The sequence below is a fragment of the Lissotriton vulgaris genome, chromosome 8 (genome assembly GCF_964263255.1).
Source record: "Lissotriton vulgaris chromosome 8, aLisVul1.2, whole genome shotgun sequence".
In the NCBI taxonomy this organism is placed as follows: Eukaryota; Metazoa; Chordata; class Amphibia; order Caudata; family Salamandridae; genus Lissotriton; species Lissotriton vulgaris.
The window spans coordinates 467,256,835-467,274,757 of record NC_141696.1 but is presented as its reverse complement, the minus strand read 5'-3'; the positions used below and the strand labels follow the sequence as shown (position 1 = coordinate 467,274,757).

The 17,923-nt window shown below is 45.0% G+C and overlaps 1 protein-coding gene across 2 annotated transcripts in view; it reads left to right on the top strand.

Moving 5' to 3' along the window:
- Nucleotides 1-5,294: 5,294 nt before the first annotated feature.
- The window catches only part of LOC147697187 (uncharacterized), a 316,314-nt gene continuing 303,685 nt past the window's right edge, over nucleotides 5,295-17,923 (top strand). For both annotated transcript variants that reach the window (XM_086934257.1, XM_086934256.1), the window contains exon 1: nucleotides 5,295-5,478. In XM_086934257.1, the coding sequence (XP_086790383.1) occupies nucleotides 5,368-5,478 (111 nt within the window). In that variant the 5' untranslated portion in view covers nucleotides 5,295-5,367. The remainder of the gene's footprint in view (nucleotides 5,479-17,923) is intronic.

Sequence of the window (17,923 nt, the reverse complement as noted above, 5' to 3'; positions counted from 1 at the left end):
GGGGGGATCCAGCGTACGCGCTGGAGCGGCTCTTGATGGAGCCACACACCCTACATACGATACTGTACTCGGCACCACTGTGAAGGGATCTTCCGCCAGCCACAAAGCTGGTTTTCAATATCTGGCGACAGTCCTTGAAGCGCATGGGGTGGTGGAATAAACTGATGAAGGAAACCCTGATGTGGCATAACGGGCGTTTGCCGGAGCGGGCGACCCTGCAATGTTTTCGGGACTGGGATGCCATAGGGGTCTCGACCCTGGGTGATGTGGTGCGGAATGGGACGCTCAAGTCCTTCTCGGACCTGCAAAGGGAATTTTGCATGCCTCAATCTCAATTCTTTTGCTACCTACAGCTGCGCCATACCCTGTCGCCTAGCTTGGAGGGCCTTGAAGCACTCCCGGAGTTTAGCCCTCTGGAGGCCAAGGTCTTCATGGGGGATTTAGAGACTAAGAAGATTTCGAAGATCTACCAGTCCCTGGTCACCCATAGTGCCTCAAAGCTGGATAAGCTGAGAGGGAAATGGGAGGAGGACGAAGGCGCTCTTGAGGAACAGGATTGGAGGGAGGCCTTAGCGGCCCCGCGGGGGGCCGCAATAGCCATGCGCTTGCGGCTCAATTAAATTTTTACACCGGGTCTACTTTACTAGGGTCAGGCTGTAACGGGTGGGTCTGATAGCCTCCCAAGAATGCCTTAGATGTGGCCGGGGGGAGGGCACCTTTCTCCACACGGTATGTTCCTGCACCGCCTTGGACCGCTTCATGCATCTATGTCTTGAATGAGCCTGGAGGGGAGAGGTGATGGGGGGGGGGGGAGGGTTGGTTGTTGGGGTTTCATTCCCTTTTGTTTTCCTTAAAGTTAATTGTGAAAGGATACTAATTGATTGGATGTCTGAATAATGCATACGGCGCTGCCCCAAAGGCACTGCACAATGGTGTAATACTCGACTTGACTTCCCAGGGGATGTGCGCCCTATTTTGGCACAACTGAGCAGTGTATAGTGCTCTGTCTGATTATGTACTGTAATGCTTGTATTCAATAAAATATGTTTAAAAAACATATAATCTGGTCAGATGACCCCACTACTAAAGAAATCCTCCGCTCATGTGGTTGACCTTAACAACTTCCACCCTATCACCAACCTCTCTTTACTTGCCAAAATCACTGAAATACGTGCAGCTGAGCAACTCACCTAACACATCAAGGACAACAACCTTCTTGACAAATTTCAACCCGACTTCAGTCAAGGTTGCAGCTCCGAAACACCATTGCTACAGGTTATTGATGATGCCCTTCGAGTCCTAGACTCAGGCAACTCCTGCCTCCTGATCCTTCTTGAACTTTCTGCCACCTTTGATACTGTAAACCATCACACACTTCTTAACACTAAAATAAAGAAGAGGAATTGAAGGCACAGTACTTAAATGGGTTGAATCTTATCTCATGGGGCTTTCCACAAGGGCTGTATATCAAGGTGTCCCTTAAGGCTCTAGCCTTGGTCCGACTCTATTTAATTTTTACATTGAACCACTAGGAGCCTAATAAAAGAAGTAGGTAAAAATAGGAGAGGTACCCCTTAACTGAAGTCAAGGGAAATGGGGTTCACCAACCAATATAAAAGAGCAATTCCCTTGAACAAGGTCATTTACATAAACACCATGAATAAGAAAAAAGCAATAACTATAACAACTAAATTAGGAGTAAAAAACTGGCAGAATTTATTGTATACAATAAAATTAAAAAAGCAGAGAACATAGTTGGCTGCTTGGCACAGATTAAAAGAGGTTGTAAAAAACAGTAAAATAACAATCGACATTCAATATTGACCAGCAATATTCCTGAAAACAGACAGAAACAACAGTAAAACATACAATTTGTGCGATACAGGGTGTGTGTTCTGGTATTCTTTTAAAACACCAGTGTTATGCACATTGGGATATTATTATGTCAACAACGGTGTTTGAGCCGCGAATCACACTGTACTAGGGCGTCGACGCGTTTCGGTGGTTTGTTGAACTTCCATCCACCTTTATCAAGACAAAGAGTAAATTTCTGTCATAGTGTACATAGGTTCCTTGTCCTTAATATGTTGGGAATTTATAGCAGAGCGGGTCGCATATGGTTCCTTCCACCCCTTTTGAATTGGCTTGTATTCTAGTTTTGTTGTTGAATCTACCTGTTGGGTAAGGTGGCAATGTAATGCCAAACTTTCTCGATGCACAGCACTTTATTTTCAAACGCGCTGTGTCTCACTAGAGGCGCCTAAGTCTTGCCCCAGTGACGTGAGTATTAGTTCCCTCTACGTCTACCAACAGGTACTAGGGCGTCGACGCCCTAGTACAGTGTGATTCGCGGCTCAAACACCGCTGTTGACATAATAATATCCCAATGTGCATAACACTGGTGTTTTAAAAGAATAACAGAACACACACCCTGTATCGCACAAATTGTATGTTTTACTGTTGTTTCTGTCTGTTTTCAGCAATATTGCTGGTCAATATTGAATGTGGATTGTTATTTTACTGTTTTTTACAACCTCTTTTAATCTGTGCCAAGCAGCCAACTATGTTCTCTGCTTTTTTAATTTTACTATATACAATAAATTCTGCCAGTTTTTTACTCCTAATTTAGTTGTTATAGTTATTGCTTTTTTCTTATTCATGGTATTTATGTAAATGACCTTGTTCAAGGGAATTGCTCTTTTATATTGGCCTAATAAAAAAAGCCGGGATCCTCTATTACCTCTACGCTGACGACAGCCAACTCTAACTCAAGGTGTCCTCCGAACACAACATCTCACTTCACGCTACCACCCATAACTCCATCCAAGAATGGGTGACGTCCCATCACCTAAAACTGAATCCCCCTACAACTGAATTATTTTCTCTACCTCAAACCCTCCACCATCTATTCAATGATGGATGGAAATCTGAACATTCTTAACAGTAACCTACCATTGTTGACAGTGCCTAGGTGTCATCCTGGACAAAAAGACTAAACCTCAAATCCAAAATAAAAAGAAAATGACCAAAAATGCATGCTTCCAACTGCGACTTCTCTGGGGGATCAGACGTTGCATTCCTGAGCAAAACCTGAAACTCTTGTCCAATCTTTGGTACTCTCCAGATTGGACTACTGTAATTCTCTGCTTGCAGGCTTCTTTAAGACCCACCTATCTCCTATAAAATCCATCCTCCACTTGACTGTATGTTTCATCTACGAGGTCAAAAGAAATTACCATTTCACTTTATTGATAACTTTTCGCTGGCTTCCGGTTGAAGCTAGAACCATACATATATAAGATTGTTTACTTCACTCATAAAACCGTTCACACCTCCACCCCGCGCTACCTAGTAGACATACTGAAGTTATCTGGTGGCTCTATACCTTCACGAAATACTGAGAATCTGCTGCTCAAACCTCCAACTTCCAAAGGGTAAACTTATGGCACTCTGGTAATGCGACTAGAAGTTGGAACTCACTACCTCCAAACCTTTGCACCGCTTCCTCTTTCCGCATCTTCAGAATGGAACTCAAAATTCTTCTCTTCCAAACACATTTTTCACAATAACACTCCTCGCCAAGCTCCCCACCAGGCATACGCCCTAACATTTTTTTTTATTTCAAAAGATTTGATTGTGAAGAAACTTTATATATACAGTGCAGGTATACAGTACAGATAAAGTAAAGGCAATGCTGGTGTCTAAGTACGTCGTTGGGGTTACAGTCAGGTTATCCTTGACACAATGGTGGCACGAACAAAGCTAGCTATGACTCTCGATCTTGGCGTATGAAGTAATTGGTGGTCTTATGCTTTGCCCTCGAGGAAAGGAAACAAAAGTGAGAAAGGAGAGAGAGGAAAAGAGGACAGGGAAAGCGGACAGGATGGTTTGAGCGGTAGTTAGCCACCAGGACTTCCCGAGTCAGCGATGAGGGAAGGCTGCCTGTGAGGGTACCGAGCCCAGCTAGGTCCCACCGATTCTGCAATACATGTCGAACCTAAACAAAGTTGGCCACCAAACGTCGTACCTATACAAACTCCTGTGCCCAGCAACAACAAGATTAATCGCCTAAATGCTAGAATACTGGGAAACCCTACCAACTAGCCAGTTCAGCGAGAAGGAAAAACCTCGCCTTTGGTCATCAGCGACCAAAAACAAAGTTACCCCAACCCTAGCACAAAATAAATACAGGCTCCTCCACAAAGCGCACTGGACCCAATCCCATCTAGCAGCTGTAGGACTACGTGGTAACGACTTATGCTGGAACTGCCACAAATAAAAAGGAGATTTGGCGCACCTTATCTTCCACTGCCCCAGAGTCAAGGCATTCTGGGGTAGAATAAGAGACTTCATAAACAGCATAATGGGGCACTCACTACATCCAGACTCCCTAGGGATGGTAGCTGCCTTCATGGCCCCGTAAATTCAGTCCAAAAACGACATACGCCTAACATTTAATGGCAAGATCCTGGCTGTTACATAACGCTCTCTAGAGGTATAACTCTGTAAATTAACTTGACCTAAATTAAGTTAACTCGTACTTAACTCTATAAACATGTAAAATGTATCTGGGTAACCAGAATCACTTTAACTTCTCTAAATATGTAACATGTAAATAATATATAAGTTGTAAATACATAAGTTTCACCATGAGTAACCGCAGTAGTTATATGTTTCGGCTCCTACTATCCTGTTATTCTTAATTTCTTTTGTAATGTTCTTCTCTCTGTTGTAAGGCGCTCGAACACCTCCAACGCTGGTGCTGGAAACCAAGGTTCGAGCCTCAAGGTCGCGTCCACATCCTGTGATTCTGGGCAAATCACTTAATCTCCCCGTGCCGGAATGTGTAATGTAAATACGGTGCTCATGTAAAGCGCTCCAATACCTTCGGGTCGAGTTCCCGCTATATAAAATATGCAAAAATAAATAAATAAATTCGCATAAATAAATAAGCGAACAGTCCACATTCGCCATGTCACCCATACATTCTATTGCATCACATATACACAACACACACGTTACACCGCACACGTCACGCCTGCCCCACGTCAACCCAGCAGCTCACTGACAGCGCTCTAGGAGCAGCTTGCACACCAAACCTGACGCGCACCACGAGCGCAAGAGAGGCGCTTATGTTTTCATCACGTGATCTGAGTTGTTCTTAGGGGCGCCTGCTGGGCTTTCCTTTACTTTGAGCTAGACGTTACCATACCAGTTTTGCCAATCAGTCACTCGATTCCTCCGCTTCCGGTTGGCGATTGACTGGCAGCCCTATTGACCAATGCATGTCGGATGGAGGCGGGGCCGGACGTGGAGGCTCGGCGGCTGCTTTCGGGTAGTAGGTACGCGCAGGTCTAGAACTGTAGCATGGCGGAAGATGAGAGCGACCAGGAGTGGGAGCGTATGGGCGAGGAGCTTGTCTCCCTGCAGGAGCCTCCACGGATTAGCAGCCGAGAGTACTGTCGCCGGTTTTGTGAGGTGAGATGGGGGTGAGCTGTTTCAGTCCTGGGTACGGCGAGGGCGTAGTAAATATGCACTCCCGCCGTCCATGGACGTAGTAGGGGGGGCTCACTTTGCGTAGGTAGCAGTTGTCCTCCCCCTTTACTTATTTCACCTGTGTAGCTGGTGTTCTAAAGTTGACAAATGTGAGAAGTGCTACATGGGCAGTGCCCGGGTTCACCAGCTCTGGGTTCTGCAAGCTGACAGCGCTTAACAGGCTAGGCTGCTGTGTTCCTTGATTAGCTGCGGTATAAAACCACTTTTCATTCTGACAGTTGTGTGTTTAAAGAGCCCTTTATGTTTTTTTCACAACATCGTCGTTACACCGGGTCACACACCTATCTCTTTCATTTTATATAATATATTCGATACCTTTCAGGTTTTAAACCAGACGTTTTCCTTATTCGCACGCATTGTTGTTTTAATTAGAGTAGAAGAGTTCTTTGAAACTTGCAAAACTCGGCGTAATATTACAACTAAAATAAGTATGTCGTTTACCATATAGTCCTCCTCTTCCCAAATTACTGATGCAAATTCTTCGTCTTGACATAACATGTTGCAGAAGTGATATGGAGGGAGAACAGAAGGGTGGTTGTTAACAATACACAATAGGCTTCTTCAGATTAGAGCCTACTAGGAAAGCATCACTTAACGAAATTGCCACACCCAACCCATGTATACAGTGTATAGTTGATGCATGCTGCGCATTTTACCACAAGTGGGCATTGTTATGGATAAGGGGGCATAGCACTTCAAAGTTAAAGTGTAATAACATGTTTGCATACATTGTCGCTTAGTTGCACAAATACTAAGTGTTGTTAAGAAAATGCTAATTTAAGGAATTTAGTGACTCCAGTTAATTGTCTGGGCCGGAGATGTGACCTGTTTATTGACTATCAATCCGAGAGCACTTGCCTTTAATCCTCGCTGACCATATCGTAACCTGCCCATCGTTATTATCTCCCATTGCTTCTGTTTCGTTATCAGATTGAGCGTTTTTAGAAACAGGCTGAACACCAAGGCTGCACAAAGATTTCTCCTTACTAACTTTTGTATATTGTGTAAAATTGCCCAAAAAAAAGATGTACTAACTTGAAGCACGTAATAGCCTTGGACACTGGAATACCTCTGATAGAGCGCGCAGGTCACCCGGCTCTGAGTTTACCAGATTTTCACGCACTTGGGCCCATGACGTGATTTGAGATACTATTTTTGTGAGTCGAGTGAGTTTACACACTACTATCAGTACTTTGAGGGAGTATTCTGAAACCCTATTACCATGGTACCTGACTTACCACAGGTACTTACTTTCCTGATAGATCAGGAGCTAGCAGTGGACAAGTGACAAGATAATTCTAAACATTTATTCTATTCATTAAATAACACGGTATAAATCCTTCAAAAGACCACGGACACCTGAAGGGTTTTAAGAGTTTTATATAAGGAGTAAAATTTAAAGTGACATGATTACAAGGCAGATGCAAATCAACACATCAATTATCAGGATTACAAGAATGATATAACTATGAATAATGGCAATCACCATTTAGTGCGAATGGGAATTCTATTGGGCAAGGGTAACAGGGAACATGCTATTAAATTTCAGGCTTATACTAGGGACGATAAGTTTATAACACATTAGTCAGTGAATGCTTCAAAGCCTACAAGTGATTCAAGCCCTAATCTTAAACTGTCTAACTTAGATTCTAAACATCAATAATATTCATCACACTATTCAAGCAAAAATAGTTTCAATATGCCCTATAGGAAAGGGAAAAAATGGAACATGCTAATAAACAAATTGCATAGGCAATATTAGAGAGAACAGAGAGAATATCATGGGCATAGAGGCTTTATTAAAGAGAAGGAAAGGATAGTAGACGGTCACCCACGAGTATATTTACCTAAGGCAGGAATGAGGACTAACCCTGGCCACGGGTCAGCTTCGGGAAAAGACAAGGACCCTCAAGGATTTAGGACATCAGTAGGTGAGCAGGTACAGCTCACGGAAAAACAGGGCAGGATACCCCTCAGGACTTTGGGTCAGGACTGGACTCACCAAAGGGCACGACCAACACCTGCAGCTTCGGATGCAACGCCTGCGCTACCCCCTCTCTGCACGGAATCCGCCAGTAACCCCGAATCTCCCAGCAAAATGCTTCGCCAGCACTTAAGACTATTTCCACCCCTTGGAGTTTGTGGAAAATTCGGACAGAGTGCTCCGCAGCTCTCTGTATCAATCACCTATAGAGTCGTGGGGTCGGTGACAGGTCAGCTATTCGGACAAGTCGGACAATTTTCCCTAACTAAACTAGGCTAGTTATACCCTTTTTCGGGTCCCCAGACCACCCACAAATGTTGCAAGTGACAGGATCCCCAACTTATGATTGGTCAGAAGAGGTGGTTAGGTCATTGTCACCTCCTAAAATTCTACGTTCCCATGATAAATATTGAATTTTCGTACCCACCCCTTACATTCCAGTTCCCATGATTCGAGAAAGGTGGAAAACAATGGAACACACATGAGTTTTATACGTTTGTTGCAAGTTTAGGAACATCCAAGGTTTTCTCCTGGGGTAGAGGTGAGTTTCCCAGGCGCATCTCGCTTCAGAAGCCAGCTGGCTTGGTTCTGCTTCTGCGCTGTGTGGGTTTTTCCCTCATCACGTGACAGGGTCGGAATAGGTTTCAAAGATGGAGTTACCCCCTCTCCCAGGCCCATGGATACGTGGTACATGAAAAGTAAGCGAAAACAAATTAGAAACACAGAAAAAATGAATACACTGTACACCATGATAATCTACCCTGCACCCATTACTTCATAATAACTATAGCGATTAAAGGTTAAGCAGAAATAGATAGATATGCAAAGCGGCATGGGCAAGCAGAACGCGTGGTTAGAGATAAGCGGCCATATTAGCTACAATGCGCATGAGCGAACTCTCCCTCCAAAACTACGAATGCGTCACATCACATGGGTATGACCGACGCATGCGCAGACTGAATTTCTGCGAAGCGGCCATTCTGTAGTATGCAAGCGGAGTTAGAATTGATAAACACATAGGCAAGCATCTCTAAGACACCCGCGTGTACTGTAAAAGTGTAATATTAATGACAAACAGGATTGGCTTAGTACTATTACAAGTTTTAACGAGGTTCATGAGAAAGAGCAAGTCGCCTTATGTGCGAATCCTTACTCCATCACCTCTAGGACCCAATTGTGTGGCATGGTCGACTGAATAATGTTCTTCAAAAAGGCAGATTATGTGCCATATATTGCAGCTAAAGTTAAGTTACGCAGCGCTTTCTGTGGTATTGTCAGTATTTTTGACATAGAGACATTTATGTAAATGGATCCCAAATACTAACGTGTATTGGAAAATGTTTTGGGTGGTGTAAAGGGAGTGGTGACTTTTCAAGATGACATACTGGTGGCGGGTAAAGATCTGGCCCATCATGATGAGATCATGGAATTAGTATTTAGGATGTTACAGAAAGCAGGAATTGTAGCCAATCTAAAGAAATGTGAGTTCGCGAAAGAGACCTTGGAGTACCTTAGTTATGTGATCTCTGAAAAGGGGGTATCGCCTAGACCTGGTCTAGTGGATGCCATCACTGATGCATAGTGTCCTACAACTAAGGAACATGTTGCGTCCTTTCTGGGGGTTTGTGAACTTTATGCTAAATTAGTTGAGAATTTTTCTGCTAAAACAGTAAAGTTGAGGGAATTATTACAGATAAAAAAGTGTTTGCATGGTCTGTAGCGTGCCAAGATGAGTTTGACACCCTCAAGAAACACATTAGCTCTGCAGGAGTTTTGGCACCATTCGATCCTTTGAGGGAATGCATAATAACTGTTGATGTGAGCAATGATGGTTTGGGTGCTACACTGTCACAGAGATGCAAAACTGGCAAAGAAGTCACTTTGGGATTCGCATCAAGGTCGTTGAGGGAGAACGAAAAAATATATTCTGTGATTCAAAAGGAGTTGTTGGCATGTTGGGCGGTGGAGAGATTTAAATGTTTTATTTGGGCGAGGAGGTTTGTTTTACAGACAGATCACAAGTCATTGGTAAATATTTTAAGTGGTGTTGTCATCAGGGATCACACTCCAAGATTGTCAAGGTTGAGCGCCAAGTTGTTACAATATGACCTGAAAATAGAACACATCCCGGGTGGGAAAAACGTCAGGGCTCGCTATTTATCTCGTTCACTCGTAACTGTTGATGTGAACATGGATTGTGATGAGTGTTTAATAGTTGCCGTGGATGTTTGTCAAGGACAGGCGTTCAGTGAGGATGAATGGGAGTTGAAGATGGAAGAGGATGGTGAAGAGATATGTGATTAAAGCATCCTTCAATCGAGAGAGCGAAAGTTGCCTCGGAGGTTACAAGTGTAGGCTAAAATCACAGAGGAACTACATGTCCAAAAGAATGGAGTGCCGATGAGAGGAGACAGGTTTGATCCTCCGTTTGGGTTGAGACAAAGGATTATCGAAAATGGCCATGAGGGGCATCTCGGACAGACTATGATTTAGAGGAAGATTAGAGAGGATTACTGGTGGCCAGCAATGGACACTGACATAATTAACAAAATAGAAGCGTGTGTTATCTGTGCCAACAGTGACAAGAGTATCAAGCTTACTACTCTGCCTCTCCAACCTTGTGTGTTACCTGAAGGGCCGTGGTTTAAGATTGCTGTAGATTTCATAGGGCCATTCAATGTATTGTTTTGTAATTGCATTTATATAGCGCTTACCACCCCATACAAGGCGTCAAAGCCCTTTTTCGGCAAGTAGCACTCTACTCTGGGACCCATAGAGGATAAGTGTTGAATTAGTATAGTGAAATATGAAAGTACATTTTAAGTGGTGGATAGGTTAGTCAGTTATTTGGATTCGGAAGGATAGCCGAATAATAGTAGAGGGGGAAAAAAAGGTTTATATTTATATAGCGCTTTTTCCCCTGATGGGGTGTTGAAGCATGCTTCTCTGGAAACCCATAAATGATTAGTGCTGAATTAGTATGGTGAAATATGGAAGTAATTTAAGTGGTGGATATTAGGCAGTTATTTGGACTGAGAAGGATAGTGGAGGGATCAAAGGGGAAGAAAGGTTTGCATTCATGTAGCACCTGTTACTTGTACCACGCAGATACAAGTTTGCACTAGTTATTGTTGATTATTACAGCAAGTGGTGGGAAGTAGAATTTCTGGAGGAACCCAACACTGCTGTTGTTCTAAGGACCCTCCAGAAACTGTTCCTTAGGGAAGGGTGTCCCAAGGAAATAGTGTCGGACAGCGTAGTGCAGTTTGTTTCCAAAGAAATTAGGGAATTTCTGGAGCAAAATGCCATCGAACATAAACACATTGCTTTGTACCTTCCACAGGTCAACGGTTTAGTGGAAAAGATGAATTGCACTTTGGTTGAGTGCATCCAATGGTCTGTTCAGAATGTAGTTGCTGTGCATGAAGCTATTGAGCGAATGTTGTGATCCCATTGCTCGACTCCCAAAGCTGTGACTGGAAAAAGTCAGTTTGAATTAATGAGGGGGCGGGTACCCACGTCATAGTTGTGTCCCGCGTGGTTGAGGAGTTATCAGACTGAAACGGAAAACGGGTGCTCCATGGACAAAATTATACGTTCCAAAGTAGAGTTGTACCAGAGCAGAATGAAAGAGTATTATGACAACAAACATAGAGTTACAGGAAAAACTAAATGTATCAGCGTGAGGGATTGGGTACGGGTCAAGGTTCCCACTCATGTTGTGAAAGGGAAGTCAAAATTCAAAGATCCTGATCAGGTGGATGCGGTTTCCAAGAATGCTGTTCGAGTCAAAGGTCCTGAACGGTGGAATAAAAGCAAGTTGAACAAAGTTGAGTACATGGTTAAGAATGAGCTTGTTTGTGATGGCCAAAGCAAAATACCGCACAAAGGGGTATCAGAGTTGTCTGATGGGGACGTGAGTGGTTTGAGCACGTCTGGTGTTCACCTGCAAAATGCATCAGGTAAATATGTTTTCCTTGTGGGACACTGAAGAAGCAAGAGCTATGTCAGCAGGCCAATTAGATATTGTGTTGTGTAAATATTCACTTATCATTTTTTTTTGTTTCATTGTAGTTTCGTATCTGAGTTTTTATTTCCTGACATTGTATTAGTGGGTGAATTTTGTGTTTCTTTGTTTATATTGTATTTTGTGAAAGGAGGAAAACATGTTGTGATGTGATGCATTCCGCATTCCAGGTTGGAGAACCTTGGAATGTGGAATGCAGAAAGATAAATTCTGTATTGTTCTCTTGGTGACAGTTCCTGCTGGGAAGCTGGAGAGGTTTGAGCTAATAAACCTACAGCCTACGATTAACTGATCTGACTTCGTTATTTACATCACCGCAGTTAATTACTTTTTGGAAGAGGTCAATGTCTTAATCATTAAATTAGTGATACGACCTTCCATGTATGACTGTAGATGCCCCATCAGGGTTGAAAGGAATGATCACCAGAAGAAGCAATCAGCTGTAGTCAGCAGTCTGATTTAAATAATCCTGAAAACTGAGAAGGCAGCTACTAAGAGTGGTGTTTCTAGAGCCAAAGCCTAAGTAACTAATTGGACACGGATATAGAGCAACTGTTTCAAAACCACATTACATGACACTTTACCGATTTGGACACAGAAACCTGAATGTGCACTTTAGGAATCTGGCGCTCTGTGATATTTCAAAAATCTTATAAACTATGTAAATAGTCCAGGGGTTTCCTTATGAGTGGACAGGGACTTGATGTGCAATCCCAAAGTGCTTTGTTAGGGTGTAGTGTGGTCGAGCAGTCTGAGGCTTAACACAGAAGTGCAAGACATCGGCAAATACACACAATGATCAGTAAATGACAGACACAACTCAAGAAGGAGATCCACACCAATTTATAAAAATAGGAAGTTTCTTAATATATGTTTAGGCATCAGAGAAAAATCGTTCAGGTAAGTACATTTTTAAATATACATTTTTTTCAGTTCAAAAAGTGGACACTGCAGTTTTTAGGGCTCGCTGCGAAAAGTGCGCGAAAGCGCGCTCTAGCAGAGAGCACTATAGCTGTCGGCTCAGCCAACAACGAGGGGCGACAGGAGCTGGCCACGCGCATCTGCCAGAAACGGATCGGATCGGGTGGCGCGCACAGCCACGCGCTCCGATTCCGGCAGGCTAGTCACACCCACACCAACACAGAGACGCGCATGCGCACACATACACACACACAGGCAGACACGCAGAGACATGCACGCAAACACACACTAGCGCACATGCACGCATACACACGAGCGCACACATAGAGACACACACACCACCTTCCGCCGCACACACACACGAGCGCGTTTGCCGCCACGGTGCGCGTCGCCGCTAAGCATACGGCTCGCACCGCCCTTTGTGCCCCCTGAAGTCCTGAAGTGTGCGCTGTGCGAGTCTCACCCCCATCACGACTCGCAAAGCCTGTCTGCCTCGCCCGCGCCCTGGGTCACTGAGCATACGCCAGGTGGCGCGGGCACTGTAAGCGCACCGCCCTACGAGTCGCACCTGCCCGGTGCGACTCGTACACTCACTTCGAATCGGACCATCTCCCAAGTATGCTCCCGAGTACGCATCTCACGCGGGATGCGTGAGACTCTGTAGGTTCGTCCCCCGATCGGCGTATGAGGCGCACAGAGGGGTTCAGGCCTCACGGACAGCGCGTCCCCGTCTTAGGTCTTGCCTGCAAGCTAAGGAGGGCGTGTTTGGAGCATCTGGTTACCCCCTAAAAGAAGAAACAGTGCCTGAGGCCCAGTAAAGTGGTTTTGAGGGGCATTTAACACTGTTTGAAGATTGAACATTGCTAGTAAGAACTGTGACATCCCAAAAAGTAACTGGAATTGTTTTAAAGTGACTGAAACGGGTGGCGCGCACAACCACACGCTCCGATTCCGGCAGGCTAGTCACACCCACACCAACACAGAGATGCGCGCGCGCGCAACACACACACACACACACACACACACACACACACACACACACACACACACACACACACACACACACACACACACACACACACACACACACACACACACACACACACACAGGCACACACGCACACACACAGAGACATGCACGGAAAACACTAGCGCACATGCACGCATAAACACTAGCGCACATGCACGCATACACACGAGCGCACACATACAGAGACACACACCACCACCCCCCGCCGCACACACACAATAACTGTGTCAGCCCCGTGCGTGAGGTGCATCATCAGAGCTGTGTGAATAATTTGCAGGACTGTCAAGATTTTCAGGCCTTCTTTTTGAATAAAATAAAGGATTTGATGGCAGAGATTAGCCAGACCCGCACTTCCCCAGCTCTATTGTGCCACCCCTTATATCCCCGAGACCAACACTGGGCTCCCTGACGGACCTTGCAGCTCTCACAATGGAGTCTCTATTCATCTATAATGAACCAGGTGAAATCGGAGTCCCCAGCAGACCCTTGCCCGCCCATAATCTTCAAATTGGGTTGGCCTGGTATGGAGGACAAAATTCTCAACCTGCTGTACCGCTCCTTAGAAGAGGGACTGGTCCCCTCCAACTTTAAGGAAACATGGGTGATCCCCCTCCTAAAGAAACCTGGTGCCGACCCAAAAAATTTAAAGAACTTTAGGCCAATTTCCCAGCTACCCTTTCTTTCTAAAATCTTTGAGCAACATGTTCTGCACTCTCTCACTCACTTAGTAGAAAGCAACCATCTTCTGGAGTCTAATCAAGCAGGTTTCAGAGCTCATCACAGCTCCGAACTGGTGATGCTTTCCATGCTGGATGACCTGAGACTGAAGGCTGATAAAAAAAAATCCATGGGGCTTGGTCCTTCTGGACTTATCCGCGGCATTTGATACCGTGAACCATTGTCAACTTTTGTCGCGGGTTGAGGACTTGGGGATCCGGGGCACAGCCCGGGCCTGGCTGACTTCCTTTCTGAAAGATCGCTCACAGCGAGTCCAACTGTCTGATCTCATGTCAAGTCCAGTTAAATTGACACGTGGAGTGCCCCAGGGTTCAGCTCTTTCACCCTTGCTTTTTAATATATATTTACAGCCTTTGATTGCAGCCCTGAATAAGTTGGACTGTAGGGTTTATAATTATGCTGACGACACGCAAATTTTGATCCAGATTGAACATTCTTCGATGGCTTATTTGAGAATGCGAGACATCCTCAAATTTACGATTAACTGGATGTCGGATAATTTGTTGAAAATTAATCCGGACAAAACGGAAGTCCTGGCAGTCACTACAGCCACCAACCCATGGAACGATCTGTTCTGGCCAGCTGAATTGGGGCCACATCCAGAACCAGCGGTAGCAGTAAAAAGCCTTGGAATCAAAATTGATGCCCTGTTGTCCATGACACAGCAGGTGTCGGCAGTAGTAGGTATCTGTGTCTGTCTACTACGCCAGCTTCGGAAATTTTCCTTACTGCTGTCCGTCTCTACTCTTAGGCTGGCTGTTTCCGCTCTAATTTTGGCACGGCTGGACTACGGTAACTCCTTATATCTGGGTCTACCTAACAATCTTCTAGCCAGACTCCAGGTAGTAATGAATGATGCAGCCAGGCTTATTTTTAATAAGCCTCGGTGCACTAGGGCAACGCCCTTACTTCAGGACCTACACTGGCTGCCAATTGCCCTGAGAGTTAAATTCAAGAGCCTATGTATTGCTCATAAAGCGGCCCATGGCTCAGCCCCTATCTATATTAAGGATCGGCTGACTAAATATGTACCAAACAGGACCCTTCGGTCTGCTGAGGCATGTAATTTGATGTGCCCTAGGTTCAGCCTAGTATCCAAGGGTGGCAGAGCTTTTTCAAGCACGGCTCCCCGAGTATGGAATTCGCTTCCAGTTAAACTGAGGAAAGAAACCAATCTTCTTACCTTCAGAAAGAATCTGAAGACGGTGCTATTCTTGGAAGCATGGGGGTCAATGTAGTGGGAGGCTTAGTGTTTTTATTGGTGTTGTGTGTCCACTGTTAGCGCTTAGATACCTCAGGGTGATAAGGGGCTTTATAAAAATATCATAACATAACATAATAACAGCTGTGAGCCCGGGCCTAAGGTGCACCATCAGAGCTGTGTGAATAATAACTGCGTCCGCCCCATGCGTGAGGTGCATCATCCACATTGCTCAGGTCACCCACATTCCTGCACTCTCTACCACACTGCTTTCAAAAACAGCATACTCTTGCACACACTCTCACTGCTCACCAATTCAAAGTTTGCTAAAAAATGTATGCACCGCATTGTCATACACAATGCCAATAACTCCAACTTTAATGCTGCGAGACCTATTGCATTGTAAATGCTTGTTTAGTTTTGCAATGTTATCCTATGGAAGGAAGAAAATGTTCTGCAAACAGGTAGAGTACAGCGACTTACAGGATCCATCTCCAGGAGTTACGGGGAGTGGTGGGCAAGGTCCAAGGCAGCACCAGCAGTACACCACCAGCGGCATGGGGCGGCTGGGAGCAGGGTGCAAAACAGTGTCAGGAGCCCTATATGTTTTTATGGAAATCTGTCACTGCGAAAAGAGACTGCAGGCTCAGCCTAGAAGCCCAGTTGGGTTGAACCAACAGGGTGGGGGCTTTCAAGTCTTGCAATGCTGTGGGACGTAGGGACACCTCTGGTCCTCTTCTCCACGGCCCAGGGTAGACTGACTTAAGGCATCGTTTTTTTCCCCGGAAGCAGACTAGTTCTAGGGGGCCTGTGTGCGAAGGCTCCAGACGGCGTCGGGGAGTTCACAAGGGGTGAAATCACGATTGACTCAAGCTCTGGAGGGCTGGGGGACCTAATTGACTCAGTTAGCCCACTTAAACTTGGGCTGGGGGCGACAATTGCAGTAGTTGCTTCAGCTGTCTTGTTTTGATGGTTCCAGAGGTCTCCGCTTTGCTTCAGAATTCCTGCAGGGTTCAGGAGTACAGGTCTGCTGTTCACATGAGGTCTTGTGTCTTTAGTGAAGGCAGGCAGTCCATCCAGGTTTCTGGAGTCAACAGGTGAAGTACGAGTTGACTTTGGAGCAGTTTTTGATGAGAGATGCAAGTAGGCCGGCAGGGTTGGTACCACGTCAGCTGTTTCTTCTCTCCTCTCCGCTTTTGCGGCTCTTCAGTGACCTCTCTCTTCTTAAATCATCAGGGTCTGCTTCTCTGGTGCCAGGGATGCCCCTAAATACTGAATTTAGGGACGTTAGTGGAGTGTAGGGTAGTAGCCATGGGCTACTGACCCCTAGGGTCACTATGCTCCTGTATGACCACTTCTGTGGGAAATGGGCATAACCCTGTCCCAGAATTCCTAAGCATGCCGTTACAAAGATAGCAACTTCTGAAAAATCGTGTCTACCTCAGTGTAGCCCACCTTATGGGTGGTAGGAGTCTGGAGGTGGCATGCCTACCTGACTAGCTAACTTTCCAACCTGCCCAGGTGTTAAGGGGGTCCTGGACAAAGTGGGGCAGTTGCCTCTCATGTGAAGGGAGCCAGATTTGCATTTCAAAGGTTGTAGCTCTTTGAAGCTTGCCTGCCTGGGGAGGCTAATCAGCAGGTCTAAATAGTTTTTAAGAATAATTTACATGTATGGATGTTGAAATTTTTTGACAGTAAACCATAGCTTACGCTAATCAATTTTGCGTAATGATTCATTGGTGAAACCTTTATTATTCTTTTATTATAAAGTGATTTGATGCATTATATTTGATTCCAATTAAGTTTGTTTAATTTAGAGCAGATATATGAATTTTAAGCTTTAAACGTGTTGTTTCTTGAGCTGGAATTTTCCCTTACAAGCATAATAACTCGTTGACATTTTTGCATATGTTGCTTTATTTCTTCTGTGCATGTTTCAGTATACATACAACAGACAGTCTCGCAAAGTTCATGGCGGAATGGCTTGGTGGGAAAGTCGACTCTCACCCGATGTCCTAGTCTGTTAGATTGTATATCTTCTTGCCATTGACAAACCAGTGAGGCTCGGAAAGCTAAGTTGTTCACATCAATCAATCAATCAATCAATCAATCATAGCATTTATACAGCGCGCTACTCACCCGGAGGGTCTCAAGGCGCTTGGGGAGGGGGGGTCCGCTACTGCTCGAACAGCCAGGTCTTGAGCTGCTTTCTGAAGGCGAGGTGGTCTTGTGTCTTGGTCTTGGGTCAGGCGGAGGTGGGTCGGGAGGGAGTTCCACGTCTGGGAATGAATGCAGGAGCAACTAAATATATTTTGTGACTACATGCATAACCTAATCATACAATGGACTGACTAGTGGAGTGACACCACATCATTAAGGTGGGGCAACGTCATTATTTTTCCTTTCCTCTCAATGTAGGACACCCAAATTGCAAAAATCTTTTTATGGGACACCATCCATTGTGTT